At 46.0% G+C, this 22,406-nt stretch overlaps 4 protein-coding genes and 1 long non-coding RNA gene across 17 annotated transcripts; 4 read left to right on the top strand and 1 right to left on the bottom strand.

Annotated features, from left to right (window-relative positions):
* The first annotated feature begins 130 nt into the window (after nucleotides 1–130).
* Amun (protein amun) lies at nucleotides 131–4,839 on the top strand. 5 transcript variants are annotated; one of them, XM_015185537.2, is made up of 4 exons: nucleotides 131–313; nucleotides 1,028–1,289; nucleotides 2,137–3,104; nucleotides 3,180–4,839. In XM_015185537.2, exons 3-4 carry the CDS (start codon nucleotides 2,327–2,329, stop codon nucleotides 4,058–4,060), a joined length of 1,659 nt encoding a protein of 552 aa, XP_015041023.2. In that variant the 5' UTR covers nucleotides 131–313; nucleotides 1,028–1,289; nucleotides 2,137–2,326; the 3' UTR covers nucleotides 4,061–4,839. The 5 variants fall into 5 exon arrangements, with proteins under 5 accessions (XP_015041023.2, XP_033240994.1, XP_001355337.3 ...); XM_033385103.1 differs by lacking the exon at nucleotides 1,028–1,289; XM_001355301.4 differs by lacking the exon at nucleotides 131–313 and having other exon boundaries at nucleotides 822–1,289; nucleotides 2,140–3,104.
* A 358-nt stretch (nucleotides 4,840–5,197) lies between these two features.
* Nucleotides 5,198–9,365, top strand: FucT6 (alpha-(1,6)-fucosyltransferase 8). Of its 2 annotated transcripts, none has more exons than XM_015185538.2 (5): nucleotides 5,198–5,877; nucleotides 6,126–6,656; nucleotides 6,898–7,465; nucleotides 7,547–7,971; nucleotides 8,030–9,365. In XM_015185538.2, the coding sequence occupies exons 2-5, from the start codon at nucleotides 6,412–6,414 to the stop codon at nucleotides 8,667–8,669; spliced, it is 1,878 nt and encodes a 625-aa protein (XP_015041024.1). In that variant the 5' UTR covers nucleotides 5,198–5,877; nucleotides 6,126–6,411; the 3' UTR covers nucleotides 8,670–9,365. The 2 variants fall into 2 exon arrangements, with proteins under 2 accessions (XP_015041024.1, XP_001355338.1); XM_001355302.3 differs by lacking the exon at nucleotides 5,198–5,877 and adding an exon at nucleotides 5,933–6,057.
* A 1,899-nt stretch (nucleotides 9,366–11,264) lies between these two features.
* On the top strand, nucleotides 11,265–11,930 carry LOC4815694 (uncharacterized). The gene is made up of 2 exons (XM_001355304.4): nucleotides 11,265–11,449; nucleotides 11,532–11,930. The coding sequence occupies exons 1-2, from the start codon at nucleotides 11,347–11,349 to the stop codon at nucleotides 11,765–11,767; spliced, it is 339 nt and encodes a 112-aa protein (XP_001355340.3). The 5' UTR covers nucleotides 11,265–11,346; the 3' UTR covers nucleotides 11,768–11,930.
* PhKgamma (phosphorylase kinase gamma) lies at nucleotides 11,894–20,997 on the bottom strand. Of its 8 annotated transcripts, none has more exons than XM_033382409.1 (13): nucleotides 20,807–20,997; nucleotides 19,989–20,268; nucleotides 19,743–19,850; nucleotides 19,488–19,682; nucleotides 18,771–18,949; nucleotides 18,400–18,684; nucleotides 18,223–18,313; nucleotides 18,017–18,153; nucleotides 17,859–17,956; nucleotides 17,103–17,186; nucleotides 15,477–15,950; nucleotides 12,665–12,823; nucleotides 11,894–12,579 (listed from the first exon to the last, which is right to left on the bottom strand). In XM_033382409.1, the coding sequence occupies exons 4-13, from the start codon at nucleotides 19,577–19,579 to the stop codon at nucleotides 12,445–12,447; spliced, it is 1,734 nt and encodes a 577-aa protein (XP_033238300.1). In that variant the 5' UTR covers nucleotides 19,580–19,682; nucleotides 19,743–19,850; nucleotides 19,989–20,268; nucleotides 20,807–20,997; the 3' UTR covers nucleotides 11,894–12,444. The 8 variants fall into 8 exon arrangements, with proteins under 8 accessions (XP_033238300.1, XP_033238299.1, XP_033238303.1 ...); XM_033382408.1 differs by having other exon boundaries at nucleotides 20,813–20,997; XM_033382412.1 differs by having other exon boundaries at nucleotides 19,743–19,811; nucleotides 20,813–20,997.
* Nucleotides 18,921–19,434, top strand: LOC26534018 (uncharacterized). Its single transcript, XR_001452523.2, has 2 exons — nucleotides 18,921–19,009; nucleotides 19,083–19,434. It is a non-coding gene; the product is annotated as an uncharacterized lncRNA (long non-coding RNA).
* Nucleotides 20,998–22,406: the final 1,409 nt, after the last annotated feature.

The following is a 22,406-nucleotide window of genomic DNA, read 5'->3' as shown; positions in this document are numbered from 1 at the left end:
AATTGTATTATTAAGTATAAATATTCGTATTTGGTGTTGGAACGGGTTTTTATGAACAGGGGTGGGGAAACCAGATGCGAAATCATCCAATGGATCGTATCAAGTATCGATAGACATCGCATATAATATTGAATCGCCTTTTTAAAAAACGCCTCCGTGTGTATAGGTGCGTGTGCACAACGAAGCGAAAAAACCTACATAGGGTAAAAAACTGAGCGAAACACAAGCAGAAGCAAAGAGAGGCAGCCAACAGCTAAATTGCAGCTGCTATTGCTTCGCCCCGTCCGACGACGACAACGAAAACTCGAATAGGGTAAGTAGAAACGGCAACAACGAATGATGGCGGCAAAGCGAACATGAAGTTAAAACCCGACGCAAAAGGCAAACGAGCGATAGGCGAACTCAATCGACACAGGGGCGTAGTGTATGTGAAGCGGGGATAAATTTAGGCTTGGCTTTCATACATGTATATACATATATGTAGTTGCGGCTTCGTATCTATAATATAACGGCTGTAAATGTTCAATTCATACAGATAGATATGTATGTACCTCCACATAATATACAGCTATGTATATTCGTATGTTACCCCATAAAGGGATTCTCAGTAAATGTCAGACTGTAGGAATAGTCAATAGCTTGGCCCATCAGGATTGTAAATAAATATGTATGGTCGATTATTGTGAATTTCAAGCACAAACACGTCGTGCTAGCGACTAAAATTCAAAAGCTGACGCACCCCCTCATGAATAATGATAGACGGACGCCGCTGCCGCTGCTTTGGCCGCTGCTGCTGTCGCTGGCAACTGGCACGGCACGGCCACAGACGTACGCCGGCAACGTTGAGGGGTGATAGAGATACAGATACAGCTCAGAGGCGAGTGCGAGCGAGACAGAGATAACGCTGGAAATTCCAACTCCTGTTACTGCTTAGCTCTGCTTCGTTCCTGCCATACGAGTTTGTACTTGGTTCACGTTCACAGCTGCATCCTTTTGTGGTGTGTTTCGCGCTGCTTCTTTCCGACAGCACAACGTCGACACCCTCCTGCTGTTGCCAACGACGCCACTGGCACGGCACGGGAACTGGCAAAGGCAACGGCAACGACAACGACAGAGCAAAGCAAAGGCAGAGCACAGAGCAGAAAGCTGAGGCAGAAACTGCTGGCTATAGAGTGTTGTTTGGATGACTGCCTCGCTGTAGACGAAACGAAAGACAGGCGACAACTAAACTAAAACTAAATACATGCAGGCGAGCACAGGCAAGCGGCGGTCGCATAAAGCATAAAGAGGTGAGTAGTAAGTCGGTAGACGGCAACGTCCCGACGGAAAATTACATTCTCTGGGTCTGGTCTCTGGCATAGCCTGTCCAAAATCAAACCAAACCAAAGCAACCTATACGACCCGATCGACTCCGACTGCGACAGCCTCCATCTCAATCTGAAGCTGAATGATGTTTTAGTTGTTTTGCGTGGCGTGCGTGTGTGTGTTTGTTTGTGTGTGTGTGCAGTTTTTATTCATTTTCTGCCAGTGGGTGAAAAGCGGTTCTCTGTTGTGAAAAGAAAAGGAATACGACTAAAAATCATTCGTTTATTCTTGCTCGCGTTCGTATTTTTGATTTTCAAAATGTATGGAAAAAGAAATTTTTTGTTGCCTTCGTATTTGTATTTGTGTTTCTGCTGCCTCTGTATATAAAAGTGTGTGTGTGTGTGTTTTTTTTTGTATGTCGAGCTGCTCTCTCTCGGTGTGCAAGAGCGTATAGTTGTATGTGTGTGTCTGTGTTCAAGTGTGTGTGTGTGTGTGTGTGTGTGGCGGACCAAAAAGAACCCGACGACGGCTGAGAGTAAAATTCGATTTGTGCATGGAGGAAAAAAACGAGAAAGAATTTTAGCGAATAGAGTGCGATTATCGAATTGAGTAAATAAAACAAATAATTGCAGAATCAGCAGCAATCACAACAACAGCTGCAGCCAGCAGTCGTAGCATTAACAGTAATTCATCGAAAGCAATCAAAGCGGCGTGCATATGTAACCGTAACTGTTAAGCTAATTGTGTGCCTTTCTTCTTCTTTCCTTCCCCGCTTCTGTTTCTGCTTCTATGTATGTTTCGCCGGCGACGACGACACCACCGATACAATAGCAGTACATTGACACACCGTCAGGCAGGAGCAGATAGGGGACACCTACATTTGTATATATTTCATACATATATACATACACACATTCAGCGATATATACAAGTCCAGGCTAAAAGGAGGCTGTTCTCCAACCTCCATCCTTCGCATCCGCATCCACATCTGCATCTGCATCAAACCCAAATACGATAAAAGATGGCCAACGGCAAAGCGACGGTATCGTTCTTCGAGAACGGGAGCACCACACAGTTCGAGTACTGCTTCAAGCTGTATCCGCAGGTGCTCAAAATGAAGGCAGAGAAGCGGTCGAAGAAGCCGCAAGAGCTGATCCGGCTGGACCAGTGGTACCAGAACGATTTGCCGCGCCTGATTAAGGCGCGTGGAAAGGACGCGCACATGGTGTACGACGAACTGGTGCAGACCATGAAGTGGAAGCAGTCGCGCGGAAAATTTTATCCGCAGCTCTCGTACCTGGTCAAGGTAAATACACCGCGCGCCGTCATGCAGGAGACAAAGAAGGCCTTCCGCAAGCTGCCCAACCTGGAGCAGGCGATCACAGCTTTATCGAACCTAAAGGGCGTCGGCACCACGATGGCCTCCGCCTTGCTGGCGGCTGCCGCACCCGATCGCGCCCCTTTCATGGCTGATGAGTGCTTAATGGCCATACCAGAGATCGAGGGCATTGACTACACCACCAAGGAGTACCTCAACTTTGTGAACCACATCCAGTCCACGGTGGAGCGTCTAAATGCAGAGGTGGGTGGTGAGACGCCGCACTGGTCTCCGCACCGTGTCGAGCTGGCCCTATGGTCACACTACGTGGCCAATGACTTGAGTCCCGAGATGCTTGACGACATGCCGCCCCCAGGCACCGCATCTATCAGCACAAACGGAGCGAGCAACAATGTCCTCGACGGCGACGACACCAATGATGGTGTGGCCGTGGACCTAGACGACGAGAGCCAAGGCGCAGGTAAGCCCATCTCTAGATTTCTTGTCAAATGTGCCTTTTTCTGTATATGATGAAAATTTTGGTCTCCATCCACAGGTGGGCGCAATACTGCAACAGAGTCGGAGACCGAGAACGAGAACACCAATCCGGCCGCTTTAACGCCGCTAATTGCGGGCGAGGCCAAGAGCAATGCCACTGCCGTGGGAGCCGCCTTGCAGGATGGCGACTCGAACTTTGTGTCGAATGATTCCACCTCCCAGGAGCCGATCATCGACGACAACGATGGAACCACACAGACAACGGCCACCACATCCACAGAAGACGGTGAACCTCTTGTGATCGGCATTGGCCTGGGCAGCGGGGGCACTCCTTTGGCCTCCGACTCGGAAAGCAACCTCGAGGCGCCCCTAAACACCAATCGCTTGAATGCGGCCGGTCCAGTGCAGCCGAGCAAACCACAGACCCAGTCTTCGACCGAGAAACAGACGCAGAGCCCGAACCACAACAACAGTAAGCAGCAGATCAACAATGGTCAGGCGACTCCAGCGGAACAGCCAGCAAAGGCAGGAGCGGCAAAATCCGCTGCCAACGGCAATGGTAATGGCAATGGAGTGTTGGGCAACGATCTGGATGATGGTGAGGATGAAGACGATGAGGAGGACGAGCTGGACGAGGAGGAGAACAACGATGAGGAGCTAGAGGCTGACGAAAGCAACAGCAGCAACAGCAATGCGCGCGAGACCAAATTGCAGCAGCTGGCGGCTTCCGCTGTAGCGGGAAAGGTGGTTACGGTCACTGAGACGGTGGTGGCTACCGAGCCGATCAAGGGGGCGGCAACGGACACGGCGTTGTCAGCGCCTGCCATTGGACAGAAGCGCACGGCCCTGCATTGTGAGATGGAGATGAGCAATGCGCCAGCCGGCGCTGTGGGTGGCGGCGACAAGTCGCCGGAGCTGAAGAAGCTGCGCAGCGAATGAGTCGGAAGCGGGTATCATCGAACGATCGGTTCGGTTCGGCTCGCCACGTATCTGGTGGAAAGACATATGTATGTAGTGCAGTTGAGTCGAGCTAAAGACATAGAGCAACATTACCTACACTTTACCACAACAACATTCAAGAAATTGTACTATTAAGCAACTAATTATACATACATATAATATATTATATATATATATATACACACGAACATATAACGAGAAGCAAACCAACACTCACACGCCACACACCTTACACACTACACTCGCACACCACACCACACCACACCACACCCCACACCACACAACACTCGCATGATACAACAGATACAACAACAGAACAGAACAGAACAGAAGACAGCAGGACGGAGGATGCTTGCATACCGATCCAGCAAAAGCAGCAGAACCACAGAAGAAATTTCAATAACAAGAGCGCGCGAAAAGGAGGAGTCGACTCGGATTCAGATTCAGATTCAGATTCAGATTCAGAGTGCAGCGTTAACGTAATATAATGGAACGAAAAGCAAATACACCTTACGTGAATAGTAACTAAAGCGAGATCAGATATTTTTACACAGTCAAAATGAACATTTAATTATAAAGAAATTTACAAATGCCGCAGTTGCCCACTACATACAAACAAAAATGAGAGAAAACAAAAACAAAACAAAGGAAGAAAAGCAAGAACTAAAAAGGATGAAGAAACAATAATTATAATAAAACAAAGTAATTTATATACATAGGTATTTAAATTTAACAATAAATCAAAACTGTCGCATGTACACGCATTTCCCCCGCAGTATATTTGCACATTCACGCGCTCTCTCTCTCTCTCTCTCTCCCACACACAAAAACACAAAGAAGAAAAAAAAACAACAAAAAAGCCGAAACTCATTTCAAAAATAAGAAATTTTTGTGGTCGTAATTGTAATAATATAATTTATATTTTATGTGTACAACTTTTTTTTTTAACTATACATATACAGAATTTTTATAATTTATACGATAATCACACTCTTCATTTGGTTTGCCCGAAAGGACTACAAACGACGTCAAGAAACTACATTTTAATTCCTATTCGTCGCCAGTCGCCGACCGATGTCTGTTTACCATGCATGCACTCATGTACGCGTAGCAGTGAATGCTCTGCTGCCTGTGCAGGCCGTGGCCGTGGACAGGGATCGGTTCGGCTCGGTCCCGGACTCTAAAATCAACATCTCAAAATTATAATCATTTTTATTATTAATAGCATAAGTCCAAATAAATTGTGAAATATTAAGAGAACACCGCATCAGAATGAAACCATGACAACCCATCATTTTGGCTTGTTGAAAGGATGCTTCGATAGGCAGAAGCTGTTTGAATGCACGTTCCGTTTTGGTCCGCAGTTTGGCAAAAGTGTTTTTTTGAAAATCCGTTAGTAATGCGGAGTAGTCATCGATATCGATTACAGCCGTGCACAGCCGTGGTCGGGCAGGGCTGCTAACATCGAAAATACAGCGACTAGAGATGAACGTATAAGTGACTATTTTTCCGGCGATAGCTGTGACTGATATCATCAAAATATCAGCGACAATAAGCAAACATGCTTTGATTTTCTATTCAAAAAAGAAATAAAAATGTTTTTTGAAATATAAAAAATATCAAAATTTATGATATCTGTTGTCTCATTTCGGTTAGGTTACCATAATTGGCCATAGTACCGAAAGCAGTGACTGGTGGCCTGAAAAGACCAGTGACTGGCGACAGGGAACGTAAATATGTGCCTTCCCTGAAGGAGACAAAAGAAAACACGGAACAACACCGAAACATATACAATTGTAAGTGAATAATTTAGCACATTTGTGCGACTGCCACGACTGCCGACGACGGGCTAGTCCCATCCCACACCCCACACCCCGCTAATCTGTATCAACAAAGGCTAGAGCATCAGCCTTAATATCTAATAATTGAGGAAAGAGCTAAAACCAAAGCCGAAGCTAGTGGCATGGCAGAGTAGTGTAGCGTAACATTTGCCATTAGACCGCCCCCGTAAATTGACTTGTGGCTGTTACCCGTACCTTTTCAGTGCTGCTGCGGATGAAGCAGACTGTGAACTGTGATTGCACAGTGGCCAGCCAGGAGCTAAGCAGCTGTGACTATGCGACAACAACCGAGCACCAGAAGCGACTCTAACTCCAACACCAGTACCAGTTCCAGCTCCAAATTGAACCCATTTTCCGCTTAGCCGAACAGCAGTGCGTGTGTTCTGCAGCTGCGAGTGCATCGGGCACAGGCCACGGGCACAGGCACAGGCACAGGCGGATACCCAACCAACAAACCAACCAACAAGAGGCGGCGGCTGATCAGAACCAATGTTGCTAGTGCGGCAGCTGTTTGGTGCATCGGCTAACTCATGGGTGCGGGCCCTTGTCATCTTTGTGCTGGCCTGGGTGGCTCTCGTCTACGTGTTTGTGGTGAAGCTGACCAGCACACAGGGCCAGCAAGCAACGGGAGAGAATGAGATCAGTGCCCGCCGCATCAGCCAGGCCCTACAGCTCCTCGAGCACACCAAGCAGCGTAACGAGGAGCTCAAGCAGCTTATTGATGAGCTGATGAGGTATGGCTTACATCCTATCCCCCCAGCCAGCAGCCATATAGCAGCCACAATCCATCCAGTCCTACGGCATTCATATGCTGATTAGTCTGACCATTGGCGCGCCGTGCTCTGCTGTTTTGTGCTGTGCTGGCGGTGGAGGTGGCGTCGTGGTTAATTATGCATGGCACGCTGAAACGTACACATCACAAGCGGCTTTGTTCACCCCTCTCCTTTTGCTTGCGCTTTTCCAAATCTCTTTCAGCGACCAGCTGGACAAACAGAGTGCCCTGAAGCTAGTACAAAAGTTGGAGAACGATCCACTGAACCCAAAGCAAGGGCTGGAAAGTCTGGGAGCAGAGCCTGAGGCATTCTTTGATTCTGCTCCAGCTGACTTGAGGGGCTGGAACAATGCCGAAGGTGGAAACGATCCGCTAGACGGAGCTGCAGCCCAGCCAGATCTCTTATCCGGAGACGATCTGGGACATGGCGAGCCCAGTATGGAGTATGAGTTTACCCGCCGACGCATCCAGACGAACATTGGGGAGATCTGGAACTTCTTTAGCAGCGAGCTGGCCAAGATAAGCAAGGTGGTGGCCAGCAAGGGGCCGAAGGAGCTGGAGGAGTCCATCAACCAGGTTCTGTTGCAGGGAGCAGAGCACAAGCGGTCGCTGCTAAGCGACATGGATCACATGCGTCGTTCGGACGGATACGAGACCTGGCGCCACAAGGAGTCCAGGGACCTAAGCGACCTGGTCCAGCGGCGCCTGAACCACCTGCAAAACCCCAGCGACTGTCAAAATGCTCGAAAGCTGGTCTGTAAGCTCAACAAGGTGAATATTTGTCTGGTTTTGCCCAATCCACCCAATACTAATCCACTAATATCTGTCATCTATCGCTCATCTGTCGTCTAGGGCTGTGGTTATGGCTGCCAACTGCACCATGTGGTATACTGCTTTATTGTGGCGTATGCCACAGAGCGCACAATGATTCTCAAGTCGCGTGGCTGGCGCTACCACAAGGGTGGCTGGGAGGAGGTGTTCCAGCCGATCTCGAAAGGCTGCCACGACGCCGGGTCTGCCAACGCATACAACTGGCCGGGCAAGCCCAATACTCAGGTCCTGGTGCTGCCGATCATTGACTCGCTAATGCCGCGCCCGCCCTACCTGCCGTTGGCCGTGCCCGAGGATCTGGCGCCACGCCTTAAACGCCTGCACGGTGATCCTATTGTCTGGTGGGTGGGCCAGTTCTTGAAGTACCTTCTGCGCCCGCAGCAGCCGACGCGCGAATTCCTCTTCGCCGGCATGCGAAACCTGGGCTGGGAGCGTCCCATTGTGGGGTAAGCAGCAACTGGCGAGGCTTTCCCTCTCAGGCTTAACTGATCCATTACGTTTCAGGGTGCATGTGCGTCGTACGGACAAGGTGGGCACGGAGGCGGCCTGCCACAGCATCGGGGAGTACATGACTCATGTGGAGGACTACTACCGAACGCTGGAGATCAATGGCACCACCGTGGTGCGACGCGTCTTCCTAGCCTCGGACGACGCCTACGTAATCGAAGAGGCGCGCGAAAAGTACCCGCACTACCAGATCATCGGGGATCCCGAGGTGGCCCGCATGGCGTCCGTCTCCACACGCTACACGGACACGGCCCTCAACGGGATCATACTGGACATCCACCTGCTATCCATGTCAGACCATCTTGTGTGCACCTTCTCCTCGCAGGTGTGCCGCGTGGCGTATGAGATCATGCAGACCATGTACCCGGATGCCTCACATCGCTTTAAATCGCTGGACGACATATACTATTACGGCGGTCAGAATGCGCACAATCGTCGCGTAGTTATCGCCCACAGTCCGCGCACCCACGAGGACCTCCAGCTGCGTGTGGACGACCTAGTGTCGGTGGCCGGCAACCACTGGGACGGCAACTCCAAGGGCAAGAACACGCGCACCAATCAGGGCGGCCTCTTCCCCTCATTCAAGGTGGAGGAGAAAATTGACACCGCCAAGCTGCCTCTGTATCCGGGTGTCTAGTTCTAGTTCCAGACGCAGTAGTGCGGTAGTGCCAGTGGCAAATGTGGTTGACTGATGTTTCATGCTAAACGGTACTGAACGGTACTGAACGGTACTGAACGGTACTGGCCAGTGCTGGCTGGGTCCGGTGGATCCGGATATTTTTCCGTCGTCTAGATTTACTATGGAGAATCTTCTCTGCCGCATTCCATCTGTGGTATATCTGTGGAATCTATGGTATAGTTCAAGTTTAAACTTAGATCAGAATCTGGAATCTGAAATCTGTAATCTGTAATCTAGAATGTGGAATCTCAAATCGATAGCTCTCTATCTCTCAATACGTGTATAATTCTCGTACATCAGCATATGTATTTCTACTGTATTTCTATTCTACCGACACTTTCCTGACTTGACCTTGGTGTATGTTCCGTTCCTGCTGCACTCACACGGGGCACTTATCTCAATTCTAATTCTAATTCTGCATTTTGTAAAAGTTCTTTATTACATTGTAAGTCGAAGCCGAAGAAATTATGTTGACAAGAATACACATAAATACTTATATATATAAATTATATATAGGAGTGCAGTGCATGTAGGGTTCAGTAAGCGCAATATAGTATAACCTCTGTAAAATAAAAGAAAATAAAAAAAACAGTCTAAGTAAATACAATCGTCAATAGAAAGAAGGAATAAATAGTAAAGTTTTAAAAAAGATCACACGCATTCCGTCTCTCTCTTTCTCTTCCCATTAATCGATCAGCTTCTGTTTCCCTGCTGATCGAACATTGACCTTACAAACTGGTATTACACCATTATGGCACAGACCACACTTATCATTAACCAGTGGATGCATACTGGCATTTGTGGTTATCTATAGATCTACTCTCTATAACAGAGGAATGAGATCGTGTTCGATCGTTCTCATTGTGGCAAATTGTGTGAGTGTCCCTTAAACATATTTATGTACATAGTATGTATGACGTTCCAATCGACAACTCCAATATGTGCCACTTTTTGTTTAAACTAAAAGCTAACAGAAAGTGGTAAAATTATTGAACGACAAATAATTGAATTTAAAACGAGTGGAAACAACTTCTTCTTACGTAGTTATGCGGTCAAAGTTGTAGCTAAGGTACTGATTTGGAGCAGAACACAGTACATGGTATAGATCCAAAATTTGATTTCATGCGTTATGCGCTAGAAGGGTATGTAGTACATATGTACATATGTAAATGTTTCATACTGTACGGGCAGCTTTATTATGATGAAATGGATATTCGGATAAAATTTGAAATGTTGAAAGTCAGAGGGACAACTTCTACGAGTATATGAGTCTACATGAGTCGGCTGATGATCCTGATAGAGGAAATAAAAGAAAACCTAATAATAGGTAAATAATAGGTAGAGCAATTTTTAGTAAAGAACACACATATTTTGTCAAAACATAGTGGATGATCGATCGTGTCATGGCATCATGTCATTCACCTATCGATTTGTTGTGCTTACTTTTAAAATGTTTGTTTTGTGTGGTTGGGCGGGGTTCAAGAACCCACCGGCGCCGGTGAAAGTGTAAATGGCTGTGGCGTGCACTCTCGATGAGTCAACTGACCCCCACTGATTACTGAACACTCACTCCACTCAACTCCCCTCCCTGAGCAGTTAGTTCCGATCCGATCCAATCCGATCCGATCGCGACCCAACAACAAGTTGAAAGCCGCAGGAATTCCACACCAAAACAAGACGTCTCAACACGAAAATTCCCAAAAATCGTCGCCACAAGAAGATCCCGTAAAACGGAAAGAGAGGGAGAAAAGTACAAAAAAATGAGAAACGTGATAAGCTTCCAGCGGTAATAATACAAAACAATGAATATATTAAAAGCAAATCAACGCAGTGCATATGTATGTGTGCGAGTAATATAATTAAGTACTCAATGAACCGAAGGGAAGTCGTCGTCGCGACTCCCCTCGAGACAATCGAAAACATTCCGACAGTAAGATACCCCGCAGTCGGATCTTTTTCGTGATCTATTTGGAACTCGCTTTGGAAGGCGCTAACCATCCGACAACAAAAAGGAACAAAATCATGTCCAATCAAGGATAATTTTGATCCTTTTTATCGTTGCCAAAGAAGTGATTTTTGTGGCCAGACATTAGATTCTGATCAGGCATATGAACATATTTATGTACGTACTTTGAAGATTTGATAACTGATTTATAAATATGTATGAACGTATTTATTAATATTCCGTTCGTTGGAAAGAAATTTGAAAATCCCCCCATCGCCAGAAGTGTATACAAATATATGTACATATATGTACATGTTCAGTTCCGTCTTGGGCGAAACAGCGGCCTCTGTTTGTTTCATACTTTCGATCGAGTACAACATACCTTTGCACCCCGCGGGTACCGGGTAGAACAAAAGCTGCCAAACGGGCAGCTGCCCGAACGGAAAACCGGCATCTGGGACTCGGGGCATGCAAAAGGAGCGGGCACTTTAGCTGGCGTCGGACAAGGTCACGCCGTTGGATCCGCTCAGCTGACATCTCGATAAGCCGTCGTGATAACGGGCAGCGGCGCCGGCTCGGGTGCGTATAAAACATTGGCGTTTGCGCTAAACCGACAACACTTGCGGACCTCGATCCTCGTTGACAAGAGCATCCACGCAGAGCAGAAACCCAGTCCGAATCTCCAACACGATGTCCCACTTCAGCGCCACCCTCCTCCTCTGCTGCGCCGTCGTTATCCTCGGCAGCCAGTGCGCCCAGGCGGACATTGCTCGGGCCGACTTCAGTAATCCCAGTGAGTGCAAAGGAGTCAGGATTTTACGGAGCCAATCGATTTACAATCTCCGTCTCTGTCTCCGTTTTCCTTTCCATTCCAGCCTATCCGGGAAAATGTGTTCTGGACTCGAACACGGTGATGTCGCCGGGGCAGAAGGGAAAGCACCCCAACCATCCTTGCGCCGGCGTCACCTGCATGGAGGGCGGCCTCGTCGAGTTCAAAACCTGTGACGCCACGGCGCCCCCCAAGGGCTGCAAGATGCGCGACTTTGTGAACACCAAGCGCTCTTTTCCTGAATGCTGTGAGCGCTCGTACCACTGCCCCAACGGCAACTGAAAAGCGGACTCCCTTGTGTCACTTGTCGCGTGCGTTCCTCGTATATTTTCTATTTTTTTGTGTATTTTTTTTGTTAATTTATTGTGTATTCTACAACATAACAGTTAAAATTTAAACGCTTAGCAGTACAATTAAATAATTTAATAGAATCATTAACAGAGAATACATGTGTACATATGTATATTTGTGGGCATGGATAGGCAATGGCTAATGCGGCAGACCTGCCAACGGTTCTACATTCCTCTTGCTCTCCTCCCCCTTCTTCCGATTGGATCTGCTAGACACAAGAAACTCTAAATTAAAATCTATGCCAGAGATGAGCTGCTGGCTGCTTCAGAGCGAGAGCGAGAGAGAGAGAGAGAGATAAATTAAACGACAAAAAAAAGTCTAAAGCTCAAATCAGAGCTTATCCTATGTACATGTGTGTGTGTGTGTGCGTTTGTGTTTGTGGTTGAGTGTGAGTGTGAGGGTGAGGGTGAGTGCGCGTGAGTGAAGCGACATGAAAAGTTTCGGCGAATTTAGTTGAATTGATTTGGTGTCTCTTTTGCTTGCTTATAGATCTCCTTCCTCTCTGGTGCTTAGTGGCTACTAAGCTTTTACTGATTCGTTTGCTGGTGTGTGTGTTTGCTTGTTTTCTCCTCTGCTTCTTCCTTTCCCTTTCCCTTTCCCTTCTCCTTCTACCGACTGAGATTGTTGATGTAGAGCGCGTGCAGCTCGGTGCGCGGAGTATTCTCAAAGAGAGCGGCGCGGTTCTGGCCCTCGCCCTTCTTCACCCAATGACCGTAAACACGGAAGGCGCATCCATCGATAACCTGGACAAAGGAGAGAATGAGAGATAACCGGTGAACAAGTGAGTGTGGATCAGTGTTGGATAGACTGGACAAGAAGAGAACTCACCTTGCGCAGCACCTTGACGCGATAGGGATCGCGTATGGCCTCCTCAACGTGCAGCGGCTCGGCGGTGAACCGCAGTCGGCGTATCCTTATGACAGCGCGTATCACGATTATGGCGAATTGGAACTTTTTGCGCGCATTGAAGCGACTCTGTTTGCGAAGCTATAGGTGGGATTCGGGAGAGAGAGAAATCGAGAATGTCGGGATTAGGCTTCGCTCTACAGGCTGTCCCCTCCCCTCGGCGGGGAAGGTGTTATACTAGCAGATCGATCTCTTTTTGCCTTTCGTGTTTCGGTTTAGTGCACACGTCGTTAGGGTTAGGTTCGGTTAAGGCTTAATGATTACTGTTGAATGGTGTTAGCTCTTTGTTTTGTATAAGTATTATTGCTTGGGCGTTACAACAGGGCGTTACAACAACAAACAGGCGGTACGGCACGGTATACAAAATTTACAATTTTGAAAATATCTTATTTTTGAATACCTTTGCAGGGTTTTGTTGCTAACCATTTCCAATCCTATTTCGATGCGATTTACTTCCTTGGTTTCTAAAGTTATGTACGACTGTTTTGTACAGGAAGATCACCTTCGGAACGGACCACTCTATAAGACTTGCGACGTATGGGCATTTCCATGCAAAAGTCCACCGTGACCAAATAATTAAAAGTTAATATAAACACAGTCCCATATACTTTTGTCCCGATATTATTTTCTAAATTAATTATAATTGCAACACCATTGATGTGAAATCCCACTCAAATCAGAAATAGTTGGTTTATTTGGTATTTTTGGTATTTTATAGTCATGGTTCCCTTTACTATTTTCTCCTACAAGAAAGCTAATTGGCTTAATCAAGAGCTACTTTATAATAGAAACAGGCTTTGAAAATCCGTCTTATTTTTGCAATGTGTACATCTTGTGTGCACCTTGGAAATGCCCATATGTTTTCTTTGTATGTTTGTTAATGTTTATACTATGATCGAACTGCAAGGGTATATAGAATTCGGCGCACCGAAGTCAGCTTTCCTGGCTTGTATCTGTTTGTCACATAATCGTTTGGGTAACAAATAATTATTATTCTTTACTATTCCAATTTTAATACTCGTTTTGAAACGTGGTGAACATTTACGACCCGACCTATCTGGCCTGAGTGTTAATCGCATGCTGTGAGACACACCACACAAGAGAGAGCCTGTGCGAGAGCCTATGTTAGATCTTCATTTAGCGTTTCTCGGTGTTACATATATGAGAGGATTACTGTTAGATACCGTTACCAATAATGAGTTTAATGGGAAGAAAGCAAAGCAACACGTAAACATGTATGCATAGGATCAAAGTAAATCAGAGGGTGGAGCAGAGAGGTGGATGTGGTGTGAGTGGAAGGAGACGGGGGGCCGTGTTATTGAGTAGAGACGGAACAATCGAGCCAAGGCTTAAGGCGGGGGGACAACGACATTCGCGATTTGAGGATTACGATCGTGTCTAAGTGCGGGATTATGCAGATGTATGTATGCACATAGGTGTAAGTATGTACGCATTTGCATATGAGATATATAGTAGGTTTGAATGGGTGTACTGTATGCAACGGTAACTGTAATCTATCACAGTTTTCTTTGGTCTACTCACAATGGAGTCTCCACAACACCGACTTATAGACACACATGGTATAAGGGCGTTGAGACTCTGACAATATTGAGAACATGACACACAAAACAAAACGTGTACAACATCACCAACAGAGGAGAAATTAAACAGAATAAATCGTCAGTGAATCGACTTTGGCGTCATTTATAATAAATAAATATATGTATGTATGTATGATTAGATATGTGAGTATATTCACTATATAGTGTACAGCACTCATGCAAATTATATGCTGATTTCCTGGTTCCACTACGGCATATTCATACAAAAGATACAAAAGAGGGCAAAGATGTGCGGCGAGATTCCCGGGGGAGGGATTAGTGACATATGGTTTAGATCCTAGATACGACTACGACTACGACTACGAATACGAATACGACTACGGCTATGACTACAAAGCAGTTCCACTAAATACAGCTCCTGCAAGTATCATCCGACAGTTCACCCGACAGGATATGTGCTACAGAAAGGTGCATATAATACAAATATGGTGTTTACTCGCTACGATACCACTAAGTGCCAGCTATAAGAAAATACAATAGGAATCGTAGAAACATACATAATGCATAATAGAAGGCGCGACAAAAGTACTTAAGCTTAAGAAAGGTGAGTGGTTGGATGATGTGGTGTGGTGTGGTGTGGTGGTGTGCTGGGGCGATGTGTGGAGTGCAATGGAGTGAGAAGCAGTGGACCGAATGCTATCAAACTAGTTGATACGATACGTTTTCTACCGACATCATCTTGTAACACATGGCACACTTTCGTAATGTAGGGATACGAAAACCGACGGTAGAAACCGTGTCGTGCAAGAGTTCTTTAACGACCCGATCCCGATCCCTATCTCACACTCACAATCGGCAAAGGATAGCTATCGGCCATACACCAATACCGGCTGAAAAGAGCGAGTGAGAGAGGGTTGTATGAGAGTGGAGAGTGGGGGAGAGGGCAGGGCAGCAGGCAGCAGGCAGCATCCTGCGTCTGTTTTGAATTTTGAATGAAGGAATGAATGAGGGGATGAATGATGGCGCTTATGGAATCAACTAAAAAGCACTAAAAATTTAAAAAAAATAAATAAATAAAATATAACTAAATCATACGTGTGTGGTAACTAAATACGTAGGAAACAATTTGTAAAGTAAAAGGAAAGCAAAAGAAAATCAATGGAAAAACCTGCCTGCACTTGTGCATGCAATAAATGCTGCTGCTGCGCGGCACTTTCATAATTATTGCCGGCTATTGCCCGCGCCGTGTGCTGCTGCTGCTGTTGCTGTTGCTGTTGCTGTAGCTGTGGCTGCTGCTGATAGTACACCGTGGCCGTTAGGGTCTTGTAACAGGAGGCGGAGGCACACGACGAGGAGGGGTCATCCAGGTCGGGGGGTGGCAGCACATCCCTCAACCGATTCGACGAGTACGAGCTCTGTGGCGCACTGTAGTAGAGGTAGGAGGAGCCGCAGGGATTTGGACCACCGCCGCCGCCGCCGCTGCCGCTGCCGCTGCCGCTGCCGCCACCGTTGCTGTTGATTCGGTCGTAGCGGAACGCAGCACTGGCACTGCTGGCAGATGCAGAAGCAGCACTGTTCTGGTATCTGCCCAGGGCATAGGCGGACGTGGGCGGAGGCCGTGCCATGGTCAGATCACCCATCAGAACCTGGTGTTCGATCGGGATCGGGTTGGTTTTTATTGTATTGGTGGTGGTTGGTGGTTGGTGGCATTGGCGAAACGAAAACGAGGCAAACGAGGAATGTGGGTGACGGCGCGAAAGAAATCAAAAATTGTGTAATCAGTTAGGAGGAGTAGAGTAAAGTAATGTAGCAGCAAATAGAAAAAAACGAGTACTTAGGCTAGGCTAAAGGTAACTTGAGCTCGACTTAACCTCTAAGTATGTGACCTTTCTTACAGCTAAAAACATACACATATGTTTGTATGTGCATCGTATCTCCATGCCAGATCCCTGGGCGTTTGCTGGATTAGCAGTGCTGCCGATGCCCCACCCTGAACAATACCTCTTCCCTTGCCAGGAGTAGAAGTCCGCTAACTGCAATCAGAAGCACTCCCTCTGACTCTTATGTATATGAGGCACCTCTTGTCTGCCGTTGGGTTTCTCTGTTTTCTCTTTCTTTCACGCACGCATGCAGTGGGGTGGCTCAACCATGGTGTGGGCGGGACATGCAGACACAGAACGTACGGTACAAAGGTACATGGGGTGGGAGGGTAGGGGGAGGGGGTTTATGAGAAAGAGAGAGAGAGCAAGAGAGCAAGAGAGCGAGAGAGCGAGAGGATTTGGGATTGTTATCATCAAAGAGCATCGCGTAATCGTCAAGCAACAAAATAAATTAGAAGCAAATCAAATACGCTTTTCTTTCTTTTTTTTTTGGTACTCCTTGTGTGTGGTTGGTTGAATGTGTTATACGGTATACGGTATACGGTTACAATTGTAGTTAGGTTATGCTGGCACATGACATGATGGACGCAGAGATCGCGCTTGGAGCGAGCATTATAGTACTATTATGTAGATTAGATCAGAACAGACAAGAACATAAAAGAACAGAATGCAGCGAACAGAACACACACGCGATTGCAACAGCAACAGAATGGGGATTGGATTGCTGCTGTCGCTGATCTGAGCGGGATTCGGGATTTTTGTTTTGTTTTTGTTGTTAATGCGATTCGACACATGGTAGACAGACAGAGACAAGGAGAGCAAAACAGACAGAAACAGGGGAAGGGAGAGAGATAGAGATAGAGATTGACGGATCGAGAGTGGGGGTAAGGTGGGGTTAGTCCGGGAGCATTTCGTTACCAGTGCGATTTCGGTGATGCGACTCATTCTTCTGGACTTGGTCGATAGGCTGCGCTTGAGGCCATCAATGTTTTGCTCGAACAGCTTTTGAAGTTGAATTTTGAACAACAATTAGAGGTTGATCGGTTATCGTTTCGTTTATCGAGAAAAGTGATCGGAACAATTGATTGTCGATTCATTCGTTCGATTAGTGTTTGGTTTTTTTTTGTTTAAATTAATTGTAGTTTGTTTTTAGAACGTATATGTAAGGAAAAGAAGAGAGAAAATGTATTGTATAATATAGTAAAATTATAAATTAAAAAGAAATAATAATACATACATATATATATATACATATACATACATATATAATATGCTTAACCAAAGGCGGAAATGCGAATTAAATCAAAAGACACAAAATAACTTATTTTTCGTTCGAGTAAACTACGTTGGATTGGGGTGATTCCCAGGCACACTCCTAAGAGATGCAGAAGCCTTGGTTGAGAGGTGAGTCACAGGTGTGTTGTGTGTGAGGATGTGTTTAGAGACAGGTTAACGGAGTGTAGGAGCCAAGGCCATGACCCATCTGAGGGGGAGCTAGACGGCAGGGGGGTCTGTCAACTAGATTCTATATACATAGCCCAGGATGATCCACGTGGAATCGGACGCGAGTCGAGTGCAGCTCTCATTCTGCTTCTCGGTGGTGGTGCCCGAATTGGTTGTGGGGATTGACCCTGCGGGCCCTGCCCTGCGGCATCCAGAGCCGCCGACACTTACCATTTGGTTGAAGAATGGATGTCTTAATACTTCCGTGACGGTGATACGTTGCGCAGGATCAACGACTAGACATTTGCGTATCAGATCCTTGGGATCCTCTGCAAGAAACCAGGCAACAATGAGGTTTCAATGTCCAACAATACCATTTAGCGACTCACCTGAAATATCGGCCCACTCCGGCGAGGTGAAGCTGTATTTTCCCTCCATTATGTTACGCAGCATGACCATCTGTTTGCGGTGCCAGAAGGGCGGACAGCCGACGAGCAGCGTGAACATGATCACGCCACACGCCCATCTACAATTGCAAAGGTAAAGGGGAGACCGGTTAAAGAATTTCAACGGCGAGGACCAAAGGAGCGCGTACATGTCTACTTCCTGGGAATATCCGGGCGAGCCCTCGAACATGTTGCACTTGAGCGTCTCCGGTGCCAAGTAGCCAGGCGTGCCGCAAAGATCTGGAAATGGAAAATGGGACAAAATGAGCCACTTGAAGACCGGGGGGTAGGAGGATTGGGGAGGAAAGCGGTGGAGCCTTAATAACCTGTAAGTTTCTCGCCCTCCTGTAGCTGTCGGGCGAAGCCAAAGTCCGTGATTTTCACATTGTGATTCTCGTCCAGCAGAATGTTCTCCGGCTTGAGGTCGCGGTGCACAATGCTTTTGGCGTGGATATATTCGACGCCTTCGAATATCTGCCGCATGATGGTGCGCGTCTTCTTCTCGGAGAGCGTCACCACCGAAGTCAGATAGTCGAAGAGCTCGCCCTTGGGGCACAGCTCAAATACGAGGAACACAAATGCATCTGACTCAAACACGTCCTGCAGATCAACTGTAGAATGGGAATGGTAATGGAAATGCGGGTCAGTGGAGTACTCCTGTATGAACAAATTCTTGAAACTGAAGCTTCAAACTCACTTATATAGGGGTGGCCCATGACCTGGCGTAGTATTGAGATTTCCTGTCGGGTTGCCTCGAGCATATGATATGGATTCGTCTCACCAGACTCAGTCGTGGCGCCCAGATCTATGATCTTGGCCGCGAACTCTTTGCCCGTCTCCTTCTCGATGCAGCGACGCACCGTGGAACTGATGCCCCTGCAAGTTGATAGAAATGCAAATGCAAAAAGAGAGAAAAGATAAGAGGCTTTCTTCACCGTGAGTTAGACCCCATCCACTCGGTTTGGGTATGATCTTTAATGTTTATCTAAGTGGCGGCCCTGCCTTGCAGATCTTATCGCCGCCCCTTGTAATTGCCCTTGTGTTTCGCAACACCTATTTGCTTAGTCTCCGCCTGCGTGTAACTTCAAGTTCAATCCAAGGGTGTTTCGGCCCCTGCAGTCGCTGCCCATTGATGAAATTTATTGTGGAGCCAGAAGACAGGCGCCGTCAGCCCATTCCATACTTCACACTGTCACACTCTCGGCTCTGGTAGAAGACGAAGCAGAATCAGCAGAAGCGGTACTCCTCACACACCCAGGCATGAGTCATGGACCTAATTAACCGGAGCTATATGTAAACAGGGCTTGCACTTCTGCAAGCTTAGCATTAACCAAATAAACAAAAGCCACAGTGCGACAGAAGCTCAGTGGATGGGTTGGGGGCAAATGCACAGACGGACTGCTTCCCCACTCACCTGCCCAGGATCTCTTTGGGCTCGTATTTGGCATAAAAGCCCTTGGCTGCATCCTTGTCGGGCAGCAGATCGTCCTCCTCATCCTTGGCCATTATATCCAGTGAAATTTTGTCGGTGTTGTCGTCCTCTAACCTCCCTCTCTCTTACGCGGGACAACAGCAGCAGGGCTGATGTGTCGGATCCTCAAGCGGAATCCTGAAAGAGCAAGCCAGAGTTTTACATGGGTCAGGTTAATCTTGGTGATCAGTTAGTTACGGTGCGGCGTCGTATGCTGATACTGCTATTGATGGGATGTGATGGGGCCCGATGCGGTTGATGCTGATGCTGATGATGATGATGTTGATGAGATCGTTTAAGGCGTTGCTATTTTTATACGAACGAACGAACGAATGAATGAACGAACGAACAAACGGACGCGGAGGAGCAGAGGGCAGTAGGAATGAATCTGTGGGACCGGCGGCAGTGACTGCTCGCTCCGCTGTTAAATTTCCTTTTAATTACCGTTATCGTTGTTGTACGCCGTATATCGTATATGCCGGTGTGCGGTGGGGAGAACGCTTCGCTTAGCTTTCGTGTAAGAAACACAACACTCTCTCCCGCTTTGACTTTGACGTCTCTCTTTCTAGCTCTCTCTTTGGCGCTTGCTCTGTACCTCTGTCTCTCTCTCTCTAGTTGCGATACTTGGTCTCTTCTGGTTGCGACTGCTGTTGCTGCTGCTCTCAGCTGTTGCGGCTACAGCTACGGCTCGGCTGCGGCTGATTGAATTAATAACTGATGCCAACTACAACAAATCGATTTATATAAAAAAATGAGAATAGCAGCGACAACGAATTAAATAAAATAATAGAATTTGCCTGTTCTTGCTCTCTGTTTCATTGCAAATGTCTAATGAATGATTACACAACTGCAGAAACTTTGATTTGAACAGTTTATTCTCTTAAAGGAGTTGTTGCTGTGTTTAAAGCAAAAGTATACCACCACGGTACTCGTTCTCGAGGGAGGGCGAAGTGTTTGTTGATGAACTGCGGGGGATTTAGCATATCATATCGGAGTTGTGTTTTGGTCGCACACACATACACACACACACACACGCTTATTAATAGAGAGGAGAAAATGCAGTTGGTTCGTTTTGTGATGAGATGCTGCTCTCGATTCTATCCTCTTATTGAAAAACATACAGCACAGCCATGAGCACAAAACAGACACACACACACACCCACGAACTACCGTGTCCATCCGCCAAGCGGGTACATTTCAATGTCAACTAAGGTTAAAAGCAATACGGTTTTCGGCGGAGTTTGTGGCTACCCAGCACATACACATACACGTGTGGCCGCACGACAGGTTGGTCGCATGCAACGGCGTTTCGGACATAACTCCGACGTTGATATTAGCGTATTAAATTGCACGAAAAACCCTGTATTTTCGACACAATCACAATCAGTGTGACAATAACGATGACAAAAACGAACTTAGCCCACTTAAGCCCCCTCTATTTAAACACACAACGACTTGAGGTAAATGGCGGAAAATATTGCTGATTGTAAGTTCGTCTTGTAGACCTATGCTATCTTTCCTTTGATGTTAAAAAATAAACCGCGATATCTTTCACCTGAACTGCGCAAAACTTATTCAATTTAAATTATTTTCGATGGAATATTACAATGGTCTACAATGGGTTAATCGTTCTCCGTCAAGGATTGGAAACCATATTCCTCAATATTTATAATCGATTTGCTATTTCTAACTAACTGGGACTTTTATACCTGATCGCATAATTTTATCCGATTGAAACATCAATTTTCTACAAGATTGGCTAGTTTTGAATACTCTATTTTATTATTTTTTTTTTTAAATAAGATTTCAACAAATAAAGTCAAGACATAAAAATTAAGTGTAAGCGGAACGAAACGTAATTGTTTGGTCAACAGGTATCCGCTACGAGTACGAACATTTGTATATCCTATTTAATTTCATTAACATTAAAATTCTGTTTTCCAAGCTTATTTGAAACTTTAGTAATGACTTTTCAGATTGACATGTCTTATACCTATTAATGCGTTTGAGTAGTTTCCTGTACAAATACATGTATAGATTACTATTATTGGTGTCAGTAAGATAACCACTAACTGCCAAATATCGTTAATAGCTTTAAAACAGAGTTTCTGCATTCAGTGGAGCCAGCGATGACAAACATTACCTCAATTCTATAAGATCCTTTTCATACAGTATGGTTAGTGATGGAACCCTCAACACTGCCCACATAATTGTATCCGATTAATGAATCCATTTTCTACTTCACTGGCTTGTTTTATTGTTTTTACATAAATTTGGTGCCTCAACAACAATATAGTGATAAGAAACCGTACTTAGCCCACTTAGGCCCCCTCTATTTAAACACTTCAACGACTTGAAGCAAATGGCGGGAAATATTACTAATTTTAAATTCTTCTTGTAGATTGGAATATTAAAATACCCCCTTGGTTCCTCGATATTGATATTCGATTTGATATTTTCTACTTGACTTACTGACTAACAACAAGGCAATTGATGAATACATTTTCTACAAGATTATCTACTTTAAGTACTCATTGTGTCTAAAGCAAGGTTTAAGCAAAACAAGTCAAAGAAAAAATAGTGCCAGAGTATGGAATGTCACGTCATTTCTTACTTTTAGCTTTTTAACCGGAGTATGGCATTTGTACATCCTATTTCGTTAATTTAATATGAAGACAAGCAAAATATATAAAATATATATGCAGTGGTTGCATGGATGAAAAAGTGTACATTATTTTTTGATTTGCCGACACGGAAGCACGCCGTATTTCCTTGTCCATCCCGCCATCTCCACTTCATTGTCTGAGACAATTTGTCTCACATTACCACCTACCGAATTCCAGGGACTTACCGGAATTTTTT

The sequence above is a fragment of the Drosophila pseudoobscura genome, chromosome X (assembly GCF_009870125.1).
Source record: "Drosophila pseudoobscura strain MV-25-SWS-2005 chromosome X, UCI_Dpse_MV25, whole genome shotgun sequence".
NCBI classification, from domain to species: Eukaryota; Metazoa; Arthropoda; class Insecta; order Diptera; family Drosophilidae; genus Drosophila; species Drosophila pseudoobscura.
The sequence above is the reverse complement of the archived record's forward strand: the minus strand, read 5'-3'. Positions and strand labels throughout refer to the sequence as shown.

What these genes read in the sequence shown, in the direction of transcription:
- Amun (XM_033385103.1), top strand. Translation starts at nt 2,327, where the DNA reads ATGGCCAACGGCAAAGCGACGGTATCGTTCTTCGAGAACGGGAGCACC. An exon ending in CGACGAGAGCCAAGGCGCAG is followed by an intron (nt 3,105 to 3,179) that starts GTAAGCCCATCT and finishes CTCCATCCACAG; the next exon opens with GTGGGCGCAATACTGCAACA.
- FucT6 (XM_015185538.2), top strand. Translation starts at nt 6,412, where the DNA reads ATGTTGCTAGTGCGGCAGCTGTTTGGTGCATCGGCTAACTCATGGGTG. An exon ending in TGGTCTGTAAGCTCAACAAG is followed by an intron (nt 7,466 to 7,546) that starts GTGAATATTTGT and finishes TCTGTCGTCTAG; the next exon opens with GGCTGTGGTTATGGCTGCCA. An exon ending in TGGGAGCGTCCCATTGTGGG is followed by an intron (nt 7,972 to 8,029) that starts GTAAGCAGCAAC and finishes ATTACGTTTCAG; the next exon opens with GGTGCATGTGCGTCGTACGG.
- LOC4815694 (XM_001355304.4), top strand. Translation starts at nt 11,347, where the DNA reads ATGTCCCACTTCAGCGCCACCCTCCTCCTCTGCTGCGCCGTCGTTATC. An exon ending in GGCCGACTTCAGTAATCCCA is followed by an intron (nt 11,450 to 11,531) that starts GTGAGTGCAAAG and finishes TTTCCATTCCAG; the next exon opens with CCTATCCGGGAAAATGTGTT.
- PhKgamma (XM_033382409.1), bottom strand. Translation starts at nt 19,579, where the DNA reads ATGGCCAAGGATGAGGAGGACGATCTGCTGCCCGACAAGGATGCAGCC. An exon ending in GGAGGGCGAGAAACTTACAG is followed by an intron (nt 18,314 to 18,399) that starts GTTATTAAGGCT and finishes TTCCATTTCCAG; the next exon opens with ATCTTTGCGGCACGCCTGGC. An exon ending in ATCCATTCTTCAACCAAATG is followed by an intron (nt 17,187 to 17,858) that starts GTAAGTGTCGGC and finishes CAACTTCAAAAG; the next exon opens with CTGTTCGAGCAAAACATTGA.